This window comes from Frankliniella occidentalis, unplaced genomic scaffold, assembly GCF_000697945.3.
Source record: "Frankliniella occidentalis isolate FOCC.00 unplaced genomic scaffold, Focc_3.1 Scaffold127, whole genome shotgun sequence".
Classification (NCBI taxonomy): domain Eukaryota; kingdom Metazoa; phylum Arthropoda; class Insecta; order Thysanoptera; family Thripidae; genus Frankliniella; species Frankliniella occidentalis.
In genome coordinates, this window is record NW_026267254.1 from 202,788 (window position 1) to 225,915 (window position 23,128).

General features: G+C 55.4%; 3 protein-coding genes across 3 annotated transcripts in view; 2 read left to right on the forward strand and 1 right to left on the reverse strand.

Moving 5' to 3' along the window:
* The window catches only part of LOC113211237 (uncharacterized), a 12,725-nt gene extending 10,151 nt beyond the window's left edge, over positions 1 to 2,574 (forward strand). Inside the window, exon 2 of the mRNA XM_026429554.2 lies at positions 881 to 2,574. Within this exon, the coding sequence (XP_026285339.2) occupies positions 896 to 2,278 (1,383 nt within the window). The 5' untranslated portion in view covers positions 881 to 895 and the 3' untranslated portion in view covers positions 2,279 to 2,574. The remainder of the gene's footprint in view (positions 1 to 880) is intronic.
* Positions 2,575 to 4,387: 1,813 nt separating this feature from the next.
* LOC113211227 (chitinase-3-like protein 2) lies at positions 4,388 to 8,415 on the forward strand. The gene is made up of 7 exons (XM_026429541.2): positions 4,388 to 4,622; positions 4,804 to 4,982; positions 5,251 to 5,579; positions 5,663 to 5,979; positions 6,079 to 6,294; positions 6,375 to 6,582; positions 6,665 to 8,415. The coding sequence occupies exons 1-7, from the start codon at positions 4,555 to 4,557 to the stop codon at positions 6,809 to 6,811; spliced, it is 1,464 nt and encodes a 487-aa protein (XP_026285326.1). The 5' UTR covers positions 4,388 to 4,554; the 3' UTR covers positions 6,812 to 8,415.
* A 269-nt stretch (positions 8,416 to 8,684) lies between these two features.
* On the reverse strand, positions 8,685 to 18,055 carry LOC113211226 (cadherin-23). The gene is made up of 20 exons (XM_052270576.1): positions 17,262 to 18,055; positions 16,922 to 17,187; positions 16,322 to 16,549; positions 15,481 to 15,838; positions 15,153 to 15,406; positions 14,615 to 15,073; positions 13,970 to 14,421; positions 13,664 to 13,893; positions 13,446 to 13,590; positions 13,070 to 13,368; positions 12,499 to 12,758; positions 11,717 to 12,421; positions 11,487 to 11,622; positions 10,939 to 11,235; positions 10,687 to 10,856; positions 10,135 to 10,581; positions 9,861 to 10,048; positions 9,400 to 9,523; positions 9,183 to 9,307; positions 8,685 to 9,105 (listed from the first exon to the last, which is right to left on the reverse strand). The coding sequence occupies exons 1-20, from the start codon at positions 17,572 to 17,574 to the stop codon at positions 9,087 to 9,089; spliced, it is 5,475 nt and encodes a 1,824-aa protein (XP_052126536.1). The 5' UTR covers positions 17,575 to 18,055; the 3' UTR covers positions 8,685 to 9,086.
* Between the last annotated feature and the right edge of the window lie 5,073 nt (positions 18,056 to 23,128).

Below are 23,128 nucleotides of genomic sequence, written 5' to 3' on the forward strand. Positions count from 1 at the left end.
CCTTGAAAGGTTTTAATGGGAGACCGAGATACCTCCAATGCCTTAGACACTCATCTTTCAGGGGCTGAAACAAACAAAAAACGGCCACGTTTTATTTGCTGTATTCTTTGTTCTTCCTTCATGAAGGAGGTGCCCCGACCATGAACGTTCCCCAAGGTGGTGCCTGCATGGTACCCTGCATGGCACCCTGCATGGCACCCTGCATGGCACCCTGCGTACCCCTTGCCCTCTACCCCTGCTTTGCACGTAGGGATCATCCAGAAAGTGCCGTTACGAAAGTTCCAAGTTTCGCCCGGTTTGCAAGGTGTCGTAGCCCTTGATAGGAAGGCAACATCTTCCTTCAGTGCATGCCTGTACCGTGGGGTGGCCTACCCAGAGTCTCACAGGCGCCGAGCTCTCAATATAATTTGCCGAATGAGCCAGAGCCCTGCATCCAGGCAGCCTGGGATGCCTACATGGCGTCCGAAAGCGAATCTTAGTGGGAGGGAGCTATGGCCCGGCGCGAGCTTCTCGCTCCCACAACCGCTTTCGGACGCCATGTAGGCATCCGATGCTCGCTCGATGCAGGGCTCTGGAATGAGCCTGAGTAAAAACGGGCGCACTTTCTGGGCGATCCGTAAGGCGCTCAGAGCAGGCCGCCTACTCCGCACAGCTGCTCGACGGGTTGGCCTACCCGGCGCGTTGCAGGCGCTATCGATAGAGCATTCAAAGCTGTCAGAGCGCTTGCATTTGCTCTGGATCGCTTCGCTCGCACTCTTTGGAAAATCAGAAGTCTTTCGCCGAGATGCCCTCATTGCCTCCTCGTCCTGCCCTGTCAACGGCGGGGGCACGTTCGTCGTATTTCTGACATGCATGTTGCTGTTGTTCCTTGTTCCAACAGTGGGCGGCCGAGACCATGGAGCAGCTTCCGGACGACGTCCTGGTGCAAGTGATGCAGTACCTGTCGGTGGACGACGTGCTCGCCTGCCGTCTCGTGTGCAGGAGGTTCGAGGGACCGTCCATGTTCCGCGAGGTATGGCACCGTCGCCGGCTCGTCGACGACCAGAGGCCCTGCGTGTGCGCGGCGCTGCGCCTGGCGCCGAGCCTCGAGGCGGTGCTGTGCAGCGGCCACACCTCGGCGTTCCTCGCGACCCACTGCGCCGTAGCCGAGTTGATTCTGGTCGTGGAGAAGGACATCCACCCCGACATGTACGCCCAGGTAGTCCACAACCAGGAGGCGCTCGGACGTCTGAGGCGTGTGGAGGTCCGGTACGCTCCGGGCGCACAGCTTGGGGACCGTGCCGACCCCGACCCGTTGTCGGTGACTTTGGTGCGGTCTTCTTGCCTGGAGTCCCTCGTGTTTCCTAAACACGTGCCTTACGCGCCGAGCCCCATCCCACACAAGCACAGGCCGGCCAGGTCGTCCTTGAAGATTTTCAAATGCTGCCTTAACGAGGTCAACGAATACTTCGTGGACGCCGTGCTGGCCGGACACGCTCCCACCCTGGAGGAGGTTGACCTTGACGGTGGCTTCCCCTTCGCACTCGGTACGGCTAAGCTGTTGGCCAGCATGCCCAAACTCGAAAGGTTGAAGTGTGATATGATTAGAGACCTGGAGGCTGTAGCAGCTTGCAAGACCCTCAAGGACATGACCCTCTGCATAGCCTCTGACTACTACCCTTACTTTTTAAGTGAGGGCGCGGCGGAATTCCTTCGCCGGGCCAACCACCTGCACACACTCTCCATCGACTTCAATTTCGGCGACATCGATTCCGGCGATCGGAGTCTGTTGTTAGGCGCCTTGGCATCATCCGGAGGGTCCCTTGAGCGGCTGTCAGTTGCCCTCCTCGACGAGGACGAGCTGCAGCCCCTGATCGACATGCTCCCCCGGCTGCCCGCCCTCCGGCTGTTGAGCATATCGGTGGACTGTGATCTGCTGGACGCCGAGGCGCTGGCGGGCATCACGCCCGCTACGGCCCCAGCTCTGCGGAGGCTCGAGTTGCTGGAAGCAGGGCCGCAATTCTGCTGCTGCCTACACGAATGGCTGCACGACGGCGATGGGAACGCAGTCAAAATTCTCGACGCCAACCCTTCGCTCCACATACACATAACGGAACCAATTGCCTGTAAACGCCGCAGGTGCGATGCATGTGCACAGGGCTGCCACCGACAAGCAGAGTGGAACGAACGTGGCCGACTTGTCCTCTTTGCGCATGACCCTGACGATTGTTCCTCTCCTGAGGACCACACTGCTGACAGCACCTGGACGTGTGTTCAGATTCGTTCCACCCCTGATTAATGTCGATAGTTTTCTGATTTCCTAATAGTTTTCCTTCGCGGTCTCGTGAGACTTGTTAAATAATTTATTGGGCTTTATATATGCTGTGTTAACTTTATTTCTTATCTTAAATAATAAAAAGATGTACAAATTAGTGGTAGAGTAACAACTTCCCTAAATTATTGTACTGCATGTTTGACTGTCGGTTGATTTTCTCTGGGGTCTGGGGTGTTTAGGGTGAGGCTGTGATATGAAGTTAATGTACTGAAAAGTACACTTATGTTTAGGCTGTGCTTTGATTAAATATCATATGGATACTTGCTTATTACTGTATTTTTAACAGTCTTCGACAGTCTCCACGTTGTGTCGCGTGCCCAGAGTTAAATAAGAACCAACATCGAGGACTGTAACAAACAGGGACTGTGACAGTCTGGCCTGCAGCCCAGATCAGCCTAGTCTACCCCTTTTGTACCGGGTGTAGAACTGTGAATACGCAGCAGTGTTGCGGGATTGCATACTCAAATGGCCGCAGGGGCCATGGCCCCTTACGGGTGCAAATAGTAGGCAAACCCGCAACACTGCTGCGCATTCATAGTTACCCCCGGGACCCCTTTTCCACCGCTCCATGGCGCGACATAGGAGATGGGGTTATCCCGGTTATCCGCAGGTGGCTCTTCCTGGCGGCCGTAGCGGCCGTCATGAGAGAGGGAGGGAGTGGACGCTCAAGGTGGACGTCACTGACCGAGCTCACTCAGTGAACCAAATACGTTCGTTTTCCCCGTGTTCCCGCGTAACGAATTATCGTTCAAGTTTTTGTGGCTTGAGAAAAAATTTCTCTTTGACCGAGATTCGAACCGCCGACCTTTGAGTCTCTGGTGCCGCACTGAACGAGCGCGGCTACGACGCCACGATGCTTGGATCGAGATTTGTTTCTCTCTCTGGGCACAAAATTTCGAGAGGACTTCGAACCCGTCATTTTACCAGGCGTGATGGAGGGGCCGTTTACAAATCACGTCACTAGTTTGGGCGGGGGGGGGGGTAGCCGCATTTGTGACTATTTGTGGCAACTCGGCTCTAAAACCGGCGTTCGCCTCGAGCAGGACCGTGATCTGTACAAAATACGTCACACTTTTTGGGGGGGGAGGGGGTTTTGGTCATTGGCGATATATGGATGACGTATGGGGGTGAGGGGGTCAGAGGAGTCGTGAAGTACTGTTAAAACGGCGGAAGTTCTGTTTCTATTGTTCACGCATTTTCTGACTCTACACTTTCTTTTCCCGAAAACCTGACGTCACGGAAGCGGGAGGGGAGGGGGGTGGGGCTGGGGGTGGGGCTTCACCTGTTGGGTGATTTAAAGGGGGAGGGGAGGAGGAGGTCGAAAATAGCGTGACGTATTTTGTGCACGGTCCTTCGATGACAGCAAAAGCGGGCCGTGGGAGATCCCTGGATTCCGAGCTGCACGAAAAGCGGTTGTAAGCGGTCCCCTTTTCCTGGCACCTTGCTGTGGTAGCGGGGTGCGTTTAGAAGACCTTTTACGACACCGAGCGAATTTATTGTTGCAGTCAGTTCGAGTAAAACTGCCCGAGGCCGTGTCGGTTGTAGCTACACATGTGTAGATACAAACAGGGGCGGGAGGAAGCGCCTGTCAGGGCGGGCCGCCGTCTCGGCACAGCTGCTTGGCGGGTTGGCCTACCCAGTACGTGGCAGGCGCTATCGTTGGTGTCGGCTATTTAAACGGCGGGAGCCCGTTCCCTCTTAACAAAGTACCACTAAAGCGTCGATCACCTTTAAAATCAATTACCTATAAAAAAAGGTTGTGTCCAGTCAAGGTCCAGTATCTCTAAATCTTTTACCTCGCCGGTGGAAAGGCTTGAAACTCCGATTCGCTGGTCCCCGACCCGACGCGTTTACGAACTCGGCTGACAGACCACACTTATCGCACATCCTCTAGAACACAATGTTTTGAACGCAATATACGCCTTGGCCTCCTATCCTTAACTCGGCGTATATCGTATTCAAAACATTCAAAAGCTCCCGCTAAGAACGTTCCAGGAAAATTGTCATCCTTAATCGATGGCCAGTTAGTTTTTCATACTTACGTCAACACAGCCTGTCAACATCAACAACAACAAAAGCTCGAACGAGCAGAAACCTCAAGGCAGCCTAAAGCGAAGTTGAAGATGAAACGAATATTTTAACTACCCTGAGGAAGGCCCAGCCCCCCAGCCCAGCCGTTTACGTTTTAGCTGAGCGTGAGAGGAATCGCATCAAAGCGATATCTATCAATATCTTATAAAATGGGGGCGCGAGTTGTGCCCATAGTGAATCCCGAAGTGCGCTACGAACACCTTGGAGAAGAGCCATAGTATGTTTTCCTCTCTATTTATGACGATCCCAAAAATGTATCTCTTTGTTGTTAAAGTTCTGCTGTAATTTCTTGTGTGTATAGATTATATCCATCAGTTCCTAGTACTATCTCTGTTTCTTCTTTATCAGGGTCATTGGTTTTGATTGTGCTAATATTTCTTTTTGTGACACTATTCCAGCAAAATAAAAACAGCATACAAACAGCTGTTCCTGTTTGGTTTTGGGCTGTCGCTCGTGATATTTTTGATTCTTGTGACTGCGTACAATGGTTGGGAAGACATCTTTGCCCCATCAGAGAAACCTGAGAAGAATGATAATCTTGACTTCATGATGTATGGGCCAGTGAGGTCGGAACTTGGTGAGTATGATTTTGAGTGAGTGCTTATTTGTTCTAGACCAGCATTATTTGGGAGGAGGGAAGGATATTCCTATACTTTGTGAAAGCTGAGTAGCTCCATAGAAAAACACTAACTGAAAGGGATATTGTATGAATACTTCTAATTTTATTTTCCCTTTTTTCCTGGCAAGATCTTTTTGATCAATGCTTTTTCCAAACTGTTCTGTTGAGTCTTTACCGTCTCATTGTCTTTGTGTAACATTATTTATTCTTTTGAAACAATGAACAGGTGTACAAGGAATCCAAGAGCGCCGAGCTGATCTGTATGCCAAAGCGTTCAATAAAAAACATAAGTTTTTAATGAAACCACCAAACAGTAGTTATTCTAAGACAGAGGAAGAACAGTTGCTTACCAATAGCCCATATGTTTGGTCTACTCCTGAACCAGATGGGTTCAAACTGGTTTGCTATTATGCAATTCCACCAAACTTAACAGTAACTGATGATAAAACACTTATGCCCAATGATTTGGATGCTGATCTTTGTACTCATATAAATTTGGCATTTGCAAGTGTTGCAAATAACAGTTTAGTACCTTCAAACCCCGATGATGTTGAGGTAAGGTACAACTTTAATCAGTAAATTTTCATGTGGGTACTTTTCTGCACTTTGTATAATTGATCTTTCTTAATCACTCATAGACCTATGATGAAGTTGTTAAGTTGAAGAAACAAAACCCTAAGCTGAAGGTGCTACTTTCTGTCAATGGGGACATGTCTCAAGTGGTTCAAGACCATATTACTCGCAAGACATTCATCAAATCTTCTCTAGATGTTTTAAGAAAACATAACTTTGATGGCTTAGACATTGACTGGGAATTTCCTGATGATGCTTGGAAATTTATGACCCTCCTAGCTGAGTTTCGCCAAGCATTTGGAGATCGTTACCTGTTGACTGCAGCTGTAGCTGCCCCTCAAGTCATTGTTGATATATCCTACAAAATAAATGTGATGTCAAGGTATACAATTCCTTCTATGTATTTTGATATTTTGTATTATTTTCCTCTTTTATAATGTGATGCTAATGATGCATTTATATTGTATTCCTTTCATTCTAGATTTGTTGATTGGGTGAACCTTATGACGTATGACTTTCATTTTTACACAAGATTCACGCCATTTACTGGACTGAATGCTCCTCTGTATAAGAGCCAAAAGGATAAGGGTTACTTCTCACAGTTGAATACCAATTGGTCTGTTCATTATTGGGAAGACCAAGGAATGCCTCGCAACAAGATAGTTGTTGGTGTCCCTACTTATGGGCACACTTTTAAGTATGTACCATTTTTATTGAGATCCATTGGTTACAATGCACATTTAATATTGTCTATCTCTGTTTGGTTTTAATCTCTAGGCTGCAAAACAAGAAAAATACTGGTCTCTTTGCTCCTTCTTGCAATTTTGGTGACCTAGGAGGAGGGGGTTTCATAGATTACCCTGATGTTTGTCGTTTCTTAACAACTGGTGCTGTGCAGACATTTGACCGTTCTTCTAGAGCTTCCTACGCCTACAAAAACAGGAATTGGATAGCTTTCGAAGATGAAAGAAGTGCAGCTTACAAGGTACTTCATTAGCTTTTAGATTTGTATGTTTTTTTAATGTATCTGGACAATCCAATCATTCATAATTGCTTAACTCTTGCAGGGTGAGTTCATCACCAGTCGAGGCTATGGTGGTGCTATGGTTTGGTCTTTGAATTCAGACGATTACAAGGGATTATGTTACAAGTCTGGGTTGAAGTTTCCACTGATAAGGAGACTCAAGATTGTTTTAACTGACGATATGCTGTAAAATATGAAAATATTTCCTCATTGCATTTTGAATCCCTCAAGGGTTATAACACTGCCCGTATGTAGTGAGGTAGGACTGTGTTACAGTAGATATGTATACTGATAATAAAGTTGGACTGACCGGCATTGGTGAAGGTAAGGAATATCACTGATGAAAGCTTCAGAAAGCTTGGGATTTGTTTAGAAGTGCATTTACTATTTCAGCATTTATGCCTTCTACTATGTGTTTTATTGCTAATAATTATTAGATGTTTGAACTATGCCCTACAATTACTTCACAAAAATGTATGGATGTGAATTGCAGAACTCTATGAACAGATGAAGAAATCATATTCCCTTTCTGTTTCAGTCCATTTGTTCTCACATTGCTTTAAAGAGTCCTTGAAGCTGCTTTCCGACCTCATACATACTTACATACATAGATAAGATGAGGTTCCCTTACTTAATTAGTATTATAACTTGTGATCCCTTCAGAATGTGTGTGCCAATCTTGTCTCACTTTTCATTTGGGGGAAAAAATGAAAAGAAAAGACTGCCAATTCGTTTACAAGTTGCAACTAAAATACCAATCGATGCCTTTTTATCAATTGGAAGCTATATCAAAAGATCATGTCTATTGTATGGTACTACATAGAGTTTTTTTTCTTTACATTTTTTTTTAAATTTTGTTATTTATTCCAAGTTTACTCTGCTGTTAACCTTGAAACTAAATACCTATGTGTGTATTTTAATTTGTTTGTTTTTTATTTTGTTATGGTACTATACAAATTTTAATCATGAGTTCACCTGGGAAATCATGTGTGTTACACTTTGTCATCACAGAATCTTTTCATCACACATTGGGTGATGCCTTGTTTCCTCTAACACAAATTAATACAATGTGTTAAGCAGTGTGCTGTGACTTTTGCAGTTCAATGTTGTCTTCTAAATGAAATGCACTGAATGTTTGATTGCTTCTAAATAGGAAATATCTTTATCGTTCAGTATTAGCTTACCGTAAGGTTGTGTTTGTTCCCAACAAATTGAACCATTTTGGGAATGTTGCTTATTTATGACTGAGCTAAAATGCTGAAGGATTAAATTTACCTATTTAACTATCGTCTTATGTAAGCTGTGAATGTGATCTAGTGTCCTTGATTTTTTTCAAATGGTATGTTCATTATACTGATGACACATTTGTAACACTTTTAGTAAGTGGGATGTGTGGTGAGATATGTACCCATATGGCTTTTTCTACCTGCGGTGCCATGCTGCACTTTGTGAGTTAGTTTGACTGGTGAGTGATGTTTACCTTCTCTTATTTCTTTTCAAGTCAAGGAAGGGACCATGTGACATCTCAGAATATGATTGTGTGGAAGAGTCATGCCCTACTTTGCAACAACTAGTTAAATTCATTTTGGTGCTACCGTACATTATTCCTGTGATCACTTCTGCATTCCATTTTGATTACTATTTCTATTATTTGGTCTCCCTGTATCCATTGTAGGTACCCCCTTTTTTAAAACTCAATCAATAGATTTGTGACTTGCCTTTCTGTTATTGCCATCTCAGGCATGCTAACAATTTCAATGTGTATTTAATGAAATAAAAGTAGCAACTCTTCAACCTCTGTCTGTTAAATTTCCATAATTTTGAAGTGTTTTACGGATTGGTCATTCATTATAGTTTTACTTTGGTTCAAAGTTTAAAGAAGACTATCTAGGCTTTCAGGCGAAGAGTTTTTTGTGAAACTCTTTGTCTTGATCCTCAGGCTGCGATTGTTATGCCAATCACCATTCACAAACCCTCTGAGAAGAATTGTCACTACTGACCATGAGAGGAGACGCCTTACCTCTCAAGACTAAATCCACCACTTCAAACAAATCCATCAGATGTTTACTTTCAGTTTTCTACTATATTTTACACATACAATACTGTTTCATAATTTTCATTTACATCTTTTGCTCTTATTTTCCATATATTTACACACAACACAATCTACACTCATGCACAAAACAGATACACACACTCACTCACACACAATATTACAATCTCTTATCAAAAAATAAAAAATACAAACAGACAAACAAACAAAAAACAGATTAAAGTAAACAACATTTTTTACAAACATATACATAAATAATTCACTGCTGATTAAGGTTTCAAGAAAAACTACTACAACATATTTTAACGAAGAAAAGTACCTAATATTTTAGGTGGGTACAGGAAATTTTGGTTTGAAATGAAATTTTTTTCTACAATGTGAATCTCAACTAAAATTCGATGAAATACCTTCGTCACCTTAAACGTTCCCACCTGTTACAAAGAAAATAATAATATTAGACCTGCGGAGCTTGAATATTAAAAGTACAAGAAGAAATTAAAAAGCTCACCTATTGTATGAGCAGCAGACAACACAACTCGCTATTAAGGAAGCTATTCCAATAAAACAGGCTATGGCCAAAACCCAAAGCTGGATCCATGTTGCTTCTGCCTTAGCCAGAGTTGGTGCACAACGCTGCAACGCAGGAACGATAATATAACAGTGATCCATCAAAAGATTTTCTTTGGTAGACTTATTACTCGTCATACGTTTCACCAGAGACTTACCTGGACGGCTCTAACGTGGAAACGGTCGTACACGCTGTTCAGCTCATCGTTCTTTTTGTCGATCAGTAGTGACTCCATATCTGAAAGATCATAATTTTCTCGCCCGACCAGCTGGAAGCACGAGCTGAGAAGGAAATAAATATAGTAGAGTAAAAATTGACGAATGATAAATAATCTGATCTCATAAAGATGCCCCGTAATGAAAGTTCCTACTCGCGGCCACGGGAAACGTTATGCCCTCGCCACGGGCGCTCAGTGGGGGCGGGCCGCGGGCCGCCAGCTCCACACAGCTGTTCGGTGGGTTAGCCTACCTCATGGCAGTTGCTCCACGGAGTAAGGCTCACACAAAGCGACGAGGAAATCGCTACACTTTTCCACGATAGGGACAAACGTTTTTTCTCGCATCGCCTTGTGTTCTAATCGCTTCATATCCGGGTATCTAAAAGTCTTTCTAAACTCACCTGGTACTGCTGAAGTCCAGGCTGCCGTCTTGCTTGGCGTAGAATTGGGTGTCGTACACATTCAGTTGAACGGGTAGCAGAAGCGCCTTCTCAACGAGCCGCTGAAATTCGGGCAGTGCTCGCCTTACGTCAGCAGGGGCCTTGCTGAACACGAACTTGAGGAGCGCTCGGTCCCGTACCACGAACACCTGTTGACAAAAGCATGGTGTAAGGAGGGGCCCTAACATAAAGTCGGGTGAACGCTATGAATGCCTCCCACCGGGCCCGCACTCACCTTGACGGTGGCGTTCGCCCTGCGGCTGCTGCTGTTGCCCTCGGGTGTGTTGCTGGCCGCCACGCTGAGCGTGAAGTAGCCGTCAACAAACTGCTGCATGCCGGCCGCGGTCCGAAGCTCCCCGCTGTCGGCGTCCAGCCTGAACACGCCCTGCACCTGCTCGACCGCGGCCGCGGTGCTGGCCGCAGGGCCGTGGCCGGCGCGCCCGCGCCCTCGCCCGGCCGGGACAGCGGCGGGGTGCATGGGGTGGAAGGTGGCGCCGGCGAGCCAGTAGTGCATGGGCGCCGAGTCGGCGTCGGCGTCCTCGGCCTCCAGCGTAAGCAGGGACGTGTCGACCGGCACGTTCAGCCGCACGCCCAGCGTCTGGTTGGCCTTACCCGCCGGGAATGTCGGCGCGTTGTCGTCGATATCGCGCACCTGCACGCGCACCTGTCGCTCCGACGGGTCCTGGGAGAAAGAGAGCAAGCGGGGGCGGTTATTACAGTGAGCGAGTGAATGTATGCCACTCGGGTCCGGGGCTCGGGGCCCGGCTTGGGTCCGGTCTGTACTTACCTGGCGGTTGTACGGCTTGCGCATGCTCTGCGGCCGCGCGCTCTTCTTGAAGCACTTGACCGTCAGCAGATGCTCGGCGGCCTCCTCGCGGTCCAGGCGGCGCGCCACGCGGATCACCGCCCCGTTTTCCGGCGTCCGGCTGATCGAGAAGAGGTCGTGCTCGTTGCCGTCTGAAACACAAAGTGGCGTGTGTGTTAGTAGAGCTCGATGGATTCTCGAGTACTCCCAGCAGCTGCTCTTTAATTTTCTCACAAGTGATGACGTAGTCGATAAGCGCGTTGTCCCCAATGTCGTTGTCCACAGCTGTGAGGTTGCCGACGACGGAGCCGACCGGGAGCTCCTCCTGCACGGTCATGACCATGGGGCTCTCGTCGACGGAGCGCTTGAACACGGGCTTGTGGTCGTCCACGTCGGTGACGTGCACGGTGAGGAGGCGGGTCGTCTGCTGGGGCACCGGGCCTTTGTCCGCCGCCACCAGCAGCAGCATGAACTGGGCCTTGGTCTCCCGGTCCAGCAGCGTGCGGGTGGTGATGAGACCGGAGGACGGATCTGTGCGGGCAGCGAACAGGGAGCTCGTGAGACTGATCTATCAGCTGGCACATGAACTTTGCATTCATATGGCACTTTGCAAAGCACTTCAGAAGTTTGCAAAAGCATTATTATTGTTTATATGCAAATAATTGCTTCGAAATCTACAAAGCATCTAAATCCTTGACAAATTTATTACATCAGCTTTCAAATGATTTATTTGCAAGAATTTAACTTCCTGTTGACGAGGAGGGTGTTTCACGGGTACTCACTGATGCTGAAGTGCGACGCGTCGCTGCCCGTCATGCCGTCCTCGAGGAAGCGGTACACCAGCATGCCCTCGGGGGTCTTGGGGTCGTCTGGGTCAGCAGCCACCACCCTAAACACTGGCGAGCCGATGGATGCGTTCTGGAAGCAGATGGCGCAATTGGTAAGCGTGTAATTTTGGCAACAACTTGGGAAAAATACGGACAGGCAAAGCCCAACGAGTCTGTATTTTTACCTCGGACACGTAGGCCACCTCGTCCAGGGCGGGGTGAACGAAACTCGGCACGCCGTCGTTGCTAACAACGTCCCCGATGTGCACGCTGACGGATGCGTCGGCAGACAGCGGCGGGTTGCCGCTGTCCTGGGCACGCACCGTGAGCGAGTAGGGTTCGCGGCGGCCTTTGCCCGTCAGCGGGGTTGCGATGCGCAGCTCGCCGGAGGACGTGTCGATGGAGAACAGGCCGTTGGCCTCGCCCTGGTCCACCAGCTCGTAGGCCACCTCGGCGCCCGCGCCCTCGTCCGGGTCCGAGGCCGACACGCTGAGGACGCTGCTGCCCACGGCCATGTTCTCCGGGATGACGGTGGAATACGAGCGCTTGGAGAACTGCGGCGCGTTGTCATTCACGTCCAGGATGTCGATGGTCACGGCCGCCTGGCTGCGCCGCTGCGCCGCGCCGCCGCCCGGGGTGTCGGCCGCGACCACAGTCAGCTTCATCTGCGCCTGGCGCTCGCGGTCCAGCGTGGCGTTGGGCGCCACCTGGATGCTGCCGGACAGCGGGTCGATGATGAAGGAGCGCGCGTTTTCTCCGGACAGCGAGTAACGCACGTCGCCGAAGCCGCGCGCCGCGCTGCTCCCTGCCGCGCTGTCGCCGTCGGTCGCGGACACGGCCAGGACGTGAGCGGGGAAGCGGGTGGACTCGAGCACGCTGGTGTGGTAGGTCTGGGGGCGGAGCGAAGGGTCAGAGAGTGGCACTGGTGACGGGGCACCGGGGTTCACATTCACACAACTGTACTCACGGTCTGCGCGAACTGCGGCGTGTGGTCGTTGGCGTCTTGCACCTGCACCTGGATGGTGGCGGTGCCGGTGCGTCGCTGATCCTCGCTCACGGCCTGCACCTTGAGCTCCATGACCTTGCTGCCGTCGGGCAGCGCGGGCAGCGTCTCGTAATCCAGGCGCCGCTCCAGCACCACGTTGCCGCGGGCGCTCACGCTCGCCCAGTCCGGCGCCGTGCCGTCGGGCTGCGCGGCCACCTGGAAGCGGCGGATGGGGCGGCCCCCTGCAGGAGAGAACGGAGCGTTATGTGGAGGCATCCGGTGCCCGGGTGGAGCATGTCACTCACCCAGGACAACGAGAGACCACGGTGTGGTTGGTGTTGGTGACGGTATGAGCATTAAAAGGTATTTCTGATGAAACATTCGCTAGACGGTGGACGGGGCACAGCAACCACATATTGTAAAAGGGTTGCCGCAAATATTCATTTTGGAGAGTCCCAAAGACCGTCTCTACCAGAAGAAGAAAACGAGCCCCCTTCCCCCCTCACCTATCGCTTCTCCTGCAGTTTCTGTATCGCACAACCCGGGCTCTTACCATCGGCAGGGTCCTGGGCGGCCAGCATGGCCAGCACGGTGCCGCGGGGCTGCTCCTCGGGTACGGTCACCTTGATGACGGGGCTGCCCGGGGTCCAGCCGTGCGCCGTGAAGATGGGGTTGCCATCGCTGAACTCCTCCACGTAGACGGTGGCCTCGGCGCGCGCCACCTGCGGCCTGGCGCCCTTGAGGTCGGTGCGCGCGTTGAGGTCGCGGGCCTGCACGGTCAGCGTGATCACGGCGGCCGCCTGGTGATCCAGGGGACCGTTGACGAACACCTCACCCGTGCTAGAGTTGATTCTGGAGAAAGGACGAGACACTGTGACCTCTATTCGAAACAAGGGAGCGCATATTTCAGAACGTGCACGTGCACTTACCTGAAGGCCTGCTTGTAGTCGTTGGCAGCATTCGGCGCCAGGGGCACTCCTGTCCGATCCATAGCCCGGATGGGCTCCACCAGGCTGTACTCCAGCTTCGCGTCCTCGTCAGGGTCTCGCGCCCTCGCCACCAGCACAGTTTGACCTGAACACGTATACGTCACACGTCACGCCTTGGCCTGCAGATGAGGATGACCTCTGACCTGCCTTGTACTCACCGGGCTGGGCGCGCTCCGACACGTGCCTCGTGAAGGCACCCGGGTCCCCAGTGTCGAACACGGGCGGCTTGTTGTTGACGTCCTTGATGGTGACCAGCACGGTGGCCGAGGCGGTCTCCCGCACTGGCAATCCGCTGTCCACGGCCAGCACCACGAGGGAGTACCGCGAAACCCCGCCAGCCTCGTCGGGGTCCAGGCGGGCCTCGGGGGCGACGGTGATCACGCCAGACCTGACAGAAGTACAGGTTTGAGATGGTTGGGGATTGGGGCTGGAGGCATATCTCTGGGTCGTCCAACACCACTCACTTGCTGTCGATGTTAAAGTTGTCCTTAGCGCCGCCGCCCGCCGCGATGCTGTACGTGATGAGCGAGTCCTGGCCGTCCGGGTCCGAGGCCGTCACCTGGAGCACCTCGGAGTTGGGAGCGGCGTCCTCGTGGACGGCGGCGTGGTACTGGTACTGCGACGCGTTGTGGCCCGCGCCCGGGCCGTGGCCCTTGAACACGGGCCGCTGGTTGCCGGGCACGCCCACCCGCACCGTGAGGCGCGCGTCGGCGTGCAGCTGCCGCGGCCGGCCCTGGTCCGTGGCGCGCACCGTCAGCTCGTACTGGCCGCGCTGCGTGTGCGACGCGCTCACGGGCCGCTGCATGCGCACCTCGCCCGAGGCCGCGTCCACGACCAGCACGTCGGCGGCGTTGGACGACGTCACGCTGTACGACACGCGGCCGTCGCCCTGCGTGGGGCCGTCTGCGTCGGTGGCCTGTGGAAGGACGTCGTGATGAGGGACAGTGATAACACCTGTGTACCCGAATACTAGACGGCTGATTCGGCCTGCCCGCTTCCATTGTCGGGCTACCTCGACAGCTTGCACAGTGCAGGCAGTACAAGGGCGGGGCAAATCAGCCTCCTCACCACAGCAGAGTGTGCCGGGGAGCAGGGAGAGCCACACTTACCCTGACGAACATCGACGGCTGGAAACTTGTGGCGCCCTCGCGCACGGTGCGTTGGTACTCCTGCTGCTCGAACGCCGGCGCGTTGTCGTTCTCGTCCAGCACGTCCACAAACACGTTGACGGTAGTGACCCTGCCGCCGCTGGGGCCGCCGTCACGCGCCTCGAGGCTAAGCGAGTAGGAGCGCTCGGACTCGTAGTCCAGCGGCTGGCGCACGTAAACGCCGCCCTGCTCGGGATGAGTTCGGAAGCGCTCCGCGCCGAAGCCCTTGAGCGAGTAGGTGATGCGCCCGAGGTCCCCGCTGTCCATGTCCGAGGCCGTGACATCGAGCACCTTGGTCCCTGGTGGAGAGGCCTCGGACGCGCGCGCGCGGTACTGGCTCTGGGCGAACACTGGCGAGTGGTCGTTGGCGTCCTGGAGGTCGACGACGACCCTCGTGCTGCCGAACTCTTCCTCGTCGCCCTAAAACAATAGCCGTCATCGTTGATGCCTGGAGCTGGTTATGATGCCCGCCTCGGCAACCCGTGCCTGCTCAACTCACCGTGTCGCCCTTCGCGTGCACCACCACGTCGAATTCGATCCTCCGGAGCGCGGGGTCATCCACGTCGTAGTCTAGTCCACGCTTGCTGCGCACCCTGATGACTACGGGCGTGCGGCCCTGGCCGCTGGTCGGGTGGACGCTGAACAGCCCCTCCGAATTGCTGACGTCGCGTAGCGACAGGGCGTACCGCGCGTTGTCGCCGATGTCCCCGTCGAGCACCACCATGTTGAGGCCGGGAAGCGGGCTGTCCACGGCTGCAAAAGGACAACATAAGGTCAACAAGAATTCGGAAAGTGATTTTTGCCAGAAACACGTGATGATGACTTACCTATATCCTCGGAAACGTTAATGTGAAAGTAGTCTTCGTTGAACTCGGGGAGCTGATCGTCGACGTCGGTGACGACCACCGTGACCTCGGACACGCTCCAGTCTGCGGGCAGCTCGTTGTTGATGAGCTCCGTGGCGCGCACCTTGAAGGTGTAGATGCCGCCGGACAGCATGAGGTCGCGGTGCTCGCGGTCGATCGGTATGTTGGTGGTGACGAGCCGGGCCGTGGACGCCCCCTCGGGACCCTCGCCTTCCTCGAGGGTGAAGTAGCCCAGGTCGTCCTCCTCGAGCGACAGGGCGACGGGTCGTGGGTCGCCCATGTCGCCGTCGCGCACCCGGATCACCGCCACCAGCGTGCCCTGCGGACATGGAGCGCCGTGACGGTAGGCAGCCCAACGTGCGTCGGGGGTTGGAGGGGTGGGCGAGGGGTCGTCGTGTCAGAGGCCGCCGCGGCGCGGCCAGAGCGGGCCAGAGGCACGATCAGGAGCACGACGCCGCGCCGGTGGGGAAAATGGCGGCCTTTGTCTGGACACGACGACGCCTCGCCTCACCGCGGCCGCTCTGCACGCCTCGCGCAGTCTGTATCCGAGAGTGCAATCATCATGTGAAAGGCGGGTGGGGCGGCGGGCGCAGCGTCACGCCTGTGCAACACAGCATACCCTGGAGGAGGGCGACCAGCAGCGGCCGCGCCCGCCCGCCCGATGTAGAACATACAGCTCGCCATGAAGAGTCGAGTCCGGCGCAGTCCGAGCGCTTCGTTAATACCCGGACGACCCAGACTGTCGAGCAAGTGGGGCGCGGAAGGCGCGAGGCTGGCTCTCTAGAACGCTGCTGCTACTCACGGGCGGCGAGTTCTCCGGGACGGTGGCCGAGTACGGCGCGTTGAGGAAGACGGGCGGCTGGTCCTGCACGTCGGTGACCTGGACGGCGACGCGCGCCGTGGAGGACAGGCGCTTGGAGGGGTCGGAGGCACCATCGGTGGCGCGGAGCTGCAGAGTGTAGGCGGAGCGCTGCTCGTAGTCCAGCGGCCGTTGCAGCGTCACGATGCCCCGGTACCGGCCCTCGCTCACCTGCAGCAAATTCACAGTTGTTTTTTACGGGTTTCACGCGCATTGTTATCACTGCGTAAAACGAACAGCTGATCCAGGCGGCCACCTCGGGCCGCGGTCCATGTAACGGACGCGCATGACTCATGGCAGCGTAACAAGTCCAAGAGTCCTCGCCTCGAGTAGGACTGACTGAAGGACAAAGAGCGGCACTGCATAGCATGTCAGTGTTTTTGCATCATCCATCACTTGGAGGGCTCGGCCCGGCTTGGCCTGGGCGGAGGGGGACGTTACGTGGCTGTCACAGGAGGGTGTGTGAGGGGAGGGGTGGGTGGCAGTGGCTGGACCAGCGCCGTTCGCGGACCGACCGATTAGCCGTCGGGCAATGGAACGTACCTTTTCGGTCTCCACCTTGAAGTGCTTGCAGGCGGTGTCTTCGGGGCCGCTCGGCACACACACGAGGGTGATGTCCGCGTTGAGGCCGCCGTCGGAGTCGCTCACCAGCACCTTGTCGAACAGCCTCGCGCCAACCTTGGTGGCCTCGGACACGCTGAAGGCGTACGGGCGTTCCCGGAACGTAGGGGCGTTGTCGTTGACGTCCAGAACGGGGATGTCCCTCCGCAGAGACACCGTGTTCGGCTCAGACCCGTCGAAACCCTCATCTAGGAGGCATTTCGTTCATGAGAGTAATGATAAGAATCAGAGATTACTAAGGTCCCGAAGAGGATGCACTCACCCGTGATGCTGATGATGACCTCGAGCAGGTCCTGCGCCTCCCTGTCCAGGGCCTTGCGCAGGCTCACCACGCCCGAGTTCTTGTCCACGGTGAAGTGCTCGCCGCTGATGGAGAAGCGCACGGCCGAGCCCTCGGGGTCCGTGCCTTGGAGGCGGTACACGGGCGCGCCGACGGGGGTGTCCTCGGGCAGCGAGAAGCGGCTCATGCTCCCCGCCGGCAGGAACTGCGGCGCGCGGTTGAGCTGCACCGCGGCCGCCCCGGGCAGCGCCGCCGGCAGCAGCAGCGCCCCCAGCAGCACGAGCAGGTGGTGCATGGCGGGGCGGAGGGCGCGCGCCTTTCCTCTATCCGGCCATGGCTGCAGTGGACAGCTCCTGCAATCACACCGAAGGACACGCTCAAGTTCAAGTACAGTACTGCAGTGGCAGAGCAAGGTCGGAAGCGGCGCTCACTCAACGGGATAACCAGTCAGCACACTTTAAAAACTTGTTGTGAAATGACAACACAGATCGTGCCAAGCGTGGTGGGCGACTAGGTTGCAAAATTGTTGACGACCCCAGTAATCGCTTATTAACACTTTATGTCGATACACTCGCCCTGTGATTAATGTTTATTTCGGTTTATTCGCAAGTTGCGTTAGGCGACACCTGTATGTCACTGCCACATGAGGGAGCCAAGCGGGTCTCGACATCCTGTCTGTGGGTCGCGGTCGCGCCAGTTCCTTGCCACCCGGGCTCGCCGCTGCCCTGGCTCAGCCCCGGCCAGCCCTGTGCACTTGCTCCCGTTCTACTTCCCCCGCCGCGCCACCCCGCCGCCGAGGAACAAGCCGCGCTTCCCACACGGGCCCCGCGCCGAGCCACGGCCGACACGCGGTTCTCAGCTTGTTTCTTTCGCGGTGCCGCGTTCAACGCTCCATGCAAAAAAGGAGGCAAAGCGAAAGGCAAAATGGCAAGTTCGTGAGCATGGTCTGAGGTCTGACCACCGCGAGAAGGGTAAAGGGAGAAGGGGGAGTGGCGAGGGGCAACTGGCAACGGCGGCGGCGGTGTCCTCTCGAGAGAACAAACCGCGCCGGGAAAACGACCGACTGGGAGAGGAAGCGAACGGTACTGGAAATAGGAAGTGTCCCGCGCCGGCCCGCCCGCCCGGTGCGGTCGGCCGGGTCAGGTGCTGAGGTCCCAGGGAGGGTCCCCACCGGATCCCCCACGTCATTCAATTACCCGTTCGATACGCCGAGTTCGACGGGAGTAGAGATGGGATCACGACGCACGGCCCTTTCTGTCGGCGGCTGCAGAGACTGATGCAGTCAATATTGTGAACGTCGGGACTCACACAACGGATTAGTCTGACGGCTCGCACCCCGGCCCGACCGGGGGCCCGGAGGTGTGATAGATCTGTGGCCATCACCTCTGTGACGGGGGCGGTGGAGCACAGAGAAAGCCGGGTGCCCTGCAGCCTTCTCCTCCTCCCGCCTCTTCCACCTCCCCCTGCTGCACTGACATTTCCAGAAACACTGACGACACATTGCGTGTCAGAGTATTCAACGTGTTTTCAATCCTTTTTCTTTATCCTAATTCTGGACTGAACCAACATCCTTTCTCCTCGTCCTTGTCTCCCCTCCTGCATCATCTCCTTTGCTCCATCGGGCCACTTGAAGAGCCTGTCCAGCGTGGCTCTCCCAATGGCGAGCACAGGCTGCACGAAGTCGGTCGTCGTCGGTGCCCATAAGAACACGAAACAAAACATGGAAAGGAAACCCAGAGGGAGGATGGACTTGGCTCTTGCTCTCGTCTCGTCGTTCTCGCGTCAGAGTCGGGCGCAGTGATGCTTCCAAAGAAATCTGTGAAATGTATAGAGTGCCCTAAAGCTAAACGCCCTTATGCCTTATAGCAACGTACCCGTACAGAAAGTTTCAAGCCTAGCCTGACCTGGTGGGCCCCCACGGCCCGCGAGAGGCGTGGCGCCGTCTGGCGCCTTGCGGGGCCCTCGGCGGTCGGCCCTCGGCGTGTCCGCGCAAGGCGCCCAGCGCTGGGCGCCAGGCGGCCGCGGGTGAAAGGTGAGGGGTGACGGCCGCGGCCCGCCCCAGCCCCACCTCGCGCCCACTCGGGGGCCGCCCATCGCGCCTTTGTAGTTTCCCTTTCGGTAGAGTGTGCGATTCGCAGCCCGCGGTCAGCTTGCCTGCGGTACTTGCCGTTGGAGCCTGACTGTGCCGTACCTTGGTCTACATGCGATCTAGCGGTACACACTCACACCAACACACAAACACACAACACACGCAGCCTTGGGCATGGGCGGGGCGGGCGGGGCGGTCCGCACCTTCGCTGGCCGCCGCGCTCTCTAGCCCCTGCGCCCGCTCACCGCGCCGCACACACACACATGGGCGCACGATCGAACTTTATACTGGATCTCCGGTGGTAATAACCGCCAACACATGCCCGGCGAGCTGCTCGGCTGAGTTAGCGATTAAAGCGGGAGATGGGGTGTGCTTCTGCCCCCTTCACATGATCATCACTCGGATCAGCTCGCGCGGAGAGCTTCGCGTCGGGCTTTGCACGCACGAGCCGCACGGCACTCGGGCCTGTCTCAGCAAGAACCGTCTAGTTTAGACTTCGGTGAAGGCGATCTGCCTGTAGAGACCCTTCCAGCAGGGCGGTGGAGCGTTTCTTACAGACACGGGACGCTTCATCACTGCCCGAGTGAGTCGTGCCGCACACTCGAGGCTGTGAGGTCCTCGGGGCCTTGGACTTGCGCCCTGCGTGCGGCACATAGATAGGTGAGTACCGAGGCCCGGGCGCTAAGTCGTGGGTAACGCGGGGCCGCTGACAGGCACGCATACTCAAGCAGCTCCCGGAGCGGCTCCGCGTCGACGGGCCTTTCTACTAATCAGAGGCTTTCTTGTTTTCAAAGACTCGAGGCGCTTCTTTTCGCTCCACAAGCATCTCGTACTTGTTCCTACGGTGCGCTCACGCCCCCTCCCCCGCCCCCTGTAAAAAATGATTCATGAAAAGGAGTGATTAATTTGAAGCGACAACAGCGGAGAGAGAACAAAGCAACTGGGTGTACTAAGTACTGTACCAACTGGCCACGGGTCTCCCTCTTTGGGCCGGTCGGTCCCGGTTCGGCCGGCCGCTCGGCCCAACCCCTTTGGGGACCCCCGCGGCCCCCGCGGCCCCCGCGGCCCCTACGCGGCTGCACGAGTGCGAGGCCCCCTAGCGGCCCGGGCCGTGTCTGGCCTGTAAGGTAACGGGACTCACCGGCGCGGCCGCCGTGCCGTCCGGGCCGGGCCGGGCCGGGCTTCTCGCGGCTCAACGGCTGGTCGGCCCCCCGACCCCGCCCCGCCCCCCACGCCGTCGTGGTGTTGACGGGTCGACGCGACGCAGGGACAGCGTTGTGTGTGTGTGTGTTTGTGTGTGCGTGTGCGTGTGCGCGCGTGTGATCCACTCGGATTCAGAAACATTGTTGCAACTCGTATTTAATTCGTAATTGTCCACGCTCCGTCTCTAAGAGTCCGGGCGGCGCGGTGTCACGGCGGCCCCGTCGTCGGCCCCTTTCTTTCTTTAAGGTGGACTGTACTGCAATGCAGGTGCGCGGGCGGGTTGCCTATCGTCTCCGGCGGCCCACCTGCCACCCGCAGCCAGCTTGTGCTGGATCCACTAACACCACTCAAAATATGCACCATGTTTGACAGTATCCGATTTGAGACGTGCATGTTTGGTTCTCTCTCAAGTCAAGTCACGCAAGTGTCTCGGTGCGAGCTGCAAGCTGAGTGTCTCTGCCCTAGGCTCAGCCGCTCAGCCGCCCCAGCCTCCAGCTCCGTGGGGACCGCGCGGCGCCGCCTAGGCCGGAGCCGGAAGGGCCCCGGCGTTCAATCGAGCAGGAATTCCTCGCGGAGCGAGCAGGTGGAAGGGGAAGTCGCCGCGACGCCGCGAGCGGGAGGGGGGGGGATGCGCCGCGGCGGCGGGCGGGGCGCGGCGCGGCGGGGTCGCTGACTCATTAGGCCGCATAGCTTGCCTCGCCGAACAGGTACACGCCCAAAGCAGTCGCGCGGCGCTGCGGGCGCAGCCACAAGAGCAAAGAGCGCCGGGCCCGGACCAAACCTAACCTCTTCACCTCACCGCAAAACTTTATCGATTCGTCGCTGGAAAGTAAATTAGGTTCGCCCGGTTCGGCCCAACGCCGCGTCAGTGCGGCGCACTGCGAAACCCTCCTCCTCCTAAGCGTCTCCCCCGCGGCCGCGATCATGTTCGCGGAAACTGAACCGGTTGCTTCGCGGTGTTGAACATTGCTGTTGCATTATGCACTCTGCTGCCCGGCCGGGCAGCGCTGAGCAGAGCAGGGCGGCTGCGGCTGAGCAGGGCGAGCAGGGGGCTTGGGCGGACTCCCGGACGCTCGCTCGCCACCACCAGCTCACCACAGCCAAGCTTGAGGCCGAGCCTCGCCGCCGCTCCCCGAGAGGGAATGTGATACCATCTGATCGCGACGCGACCCGCTGGGCTGGGCTGGGCTGGCGCGACACTCACGACGCCCACCACACCACCGCCGCCACGCCGCCGCCACCCGACCGGACCGGGCTGCCGCGAGCTCGGTCCAAAGGGAAACAACATGGAGTCACTGTTCAGTTCAACGCCACCCTTTCTCCGCTCGAGGCCGAGATCCTGGAGGGAATGGTGCCCTTCCCTGTGCCGCGCGAGAGTCTTTGGACGTCACACGTTTCGTGCGACGAGTTTTCCGCCCCCTCGTACGCCCCTTTCGTGTCTCTCGGACGGGCCCCCACCCCACGCCTGTCATGGGTGTTTTGCCAGTCATTAGCGGTCATGCCGCCGCGGCCCACGGGCAGCAGGCCAGCTGGCTCTACTAGTGGAGCTGAGCAGCCCCCTGCCGCCGGCCACACAGCGCAGCGCCTGCAGCGCCATACGCCGGCGCGGGGTGCAGCACTGGTCTGGTGCAGCGCGCACGAGCAAGGTCAGGCGACATGGGCAGACATGGGAAACGGGACACGTCCAGAGGACACGGCCGGCAGAGAGCCAGAGAAATGCGCTGCTTGCTGGAGAACTCCGCATGCACCTTTGTGCGCCGACCGGCCAGTGGGTACCTCGCAACCCGAACACTCTTAGTGAATCACACCATAAAACAACTACAGAAGTGGAAGGGCGTGTCACTAACAAGACCAAACAAGACAGATAAATAATTTGCAAAGTGATTAGTTCCTCCTTGCTTTCAGCCAACCTAGCAGAGCTTGATAAGGTGCACAGTTCAACGGAAGAACCACACCCCTTGCCCACCCTGGCGCCCACAGCCAGACAGACGTATGGAATGGAACCATGCAGCTTGCAGTCCCCCTATTTGAATTCCGCTATTTCTAAAAAGCAGAGGAATTCTTTTTAACATGGCATTTCACTGATGTCAAGCCGCCCCTCTTACCGGAGGGGGTTGCGGGGAGCCACGAGAGATGCTCTCTTGCGTCAGGAGCCAGGCTCAGCCCGCGGGCAGAGTGGGCGGGTAGTAGCCGGGTACTGGTACCCCGGCCGACGCCAGGCGGGGGAGAAAGATGAGCATTGCTGCGTAATGCAGGCAGAGGTTCAAGCTTACCGCCGGTAGGGCGCCGAGGAAAGTTTGCAACGCAAAAAATGTTACTTCATAGGTGCTGCTTTATTCTATCGAGGTATGTAAAAACCAGCTACAGTTCTTTGCAGTGTTTTTCAAAGGATTTGATTTCGGTTTGCGGTTTGATTCAAGAAAAAAAAATACAGCGATACATGAAACGCACACCTGAACCACCTTTTGCAGAAGGCCGCAGAGCAGTTTTCATACGGCTGAGCGGCCCTCTGCAGGCTGGATACAGAAGGAGGACTCTAGATAAAGGGCAGGGAGCT

Bases quoted from the DNA above. Each gene is read 5' to 3' on its own strand.
- LOC113211227 (XM_026429541.2), top strand. From the start codon at position 4,555: ATGGGGGCGCGAGTTGTGCCCATAGTGAATCCCGAAGTGCGCTACGAA. The intron at 4,623-4,803 runs GTATGTTTTCCT...ACACTATTCCAG, and splicing joins CACCTTGGAGAAGAGCCATA to CAAAATAAAAACAGCATACA. The intron at 6,583-6,664 runs GTACTTCATTAG...TAACTCTTGCAG, and splicing joins AAAGAAGTGCAGCTTACAAG to GGTGAGTTCATCACCAGTCG.
- LOC113211226 (XM_052270576.1), bottom strand. From the start codon at position 17,574: ATGCACCACCTGCTCGTGCTGCTGGGGGCGCTGCTGCTGCCGGCGGCG. The intron at 14,422-14,614 runs GTAAGTGTGGCT...GTCCTTCCACAG, and splicing joins AGCCGTCGATGTTCGTCAGG to GCCACCGACGCAGACGGCCC. The intron at 13,894-13,969 runs GTGAGTGGTGTT...TACTTCTGTCAG, and splicing joins AACTTTAACATCGACAGCAA to GTCTGGCGTGATCACCGTCG.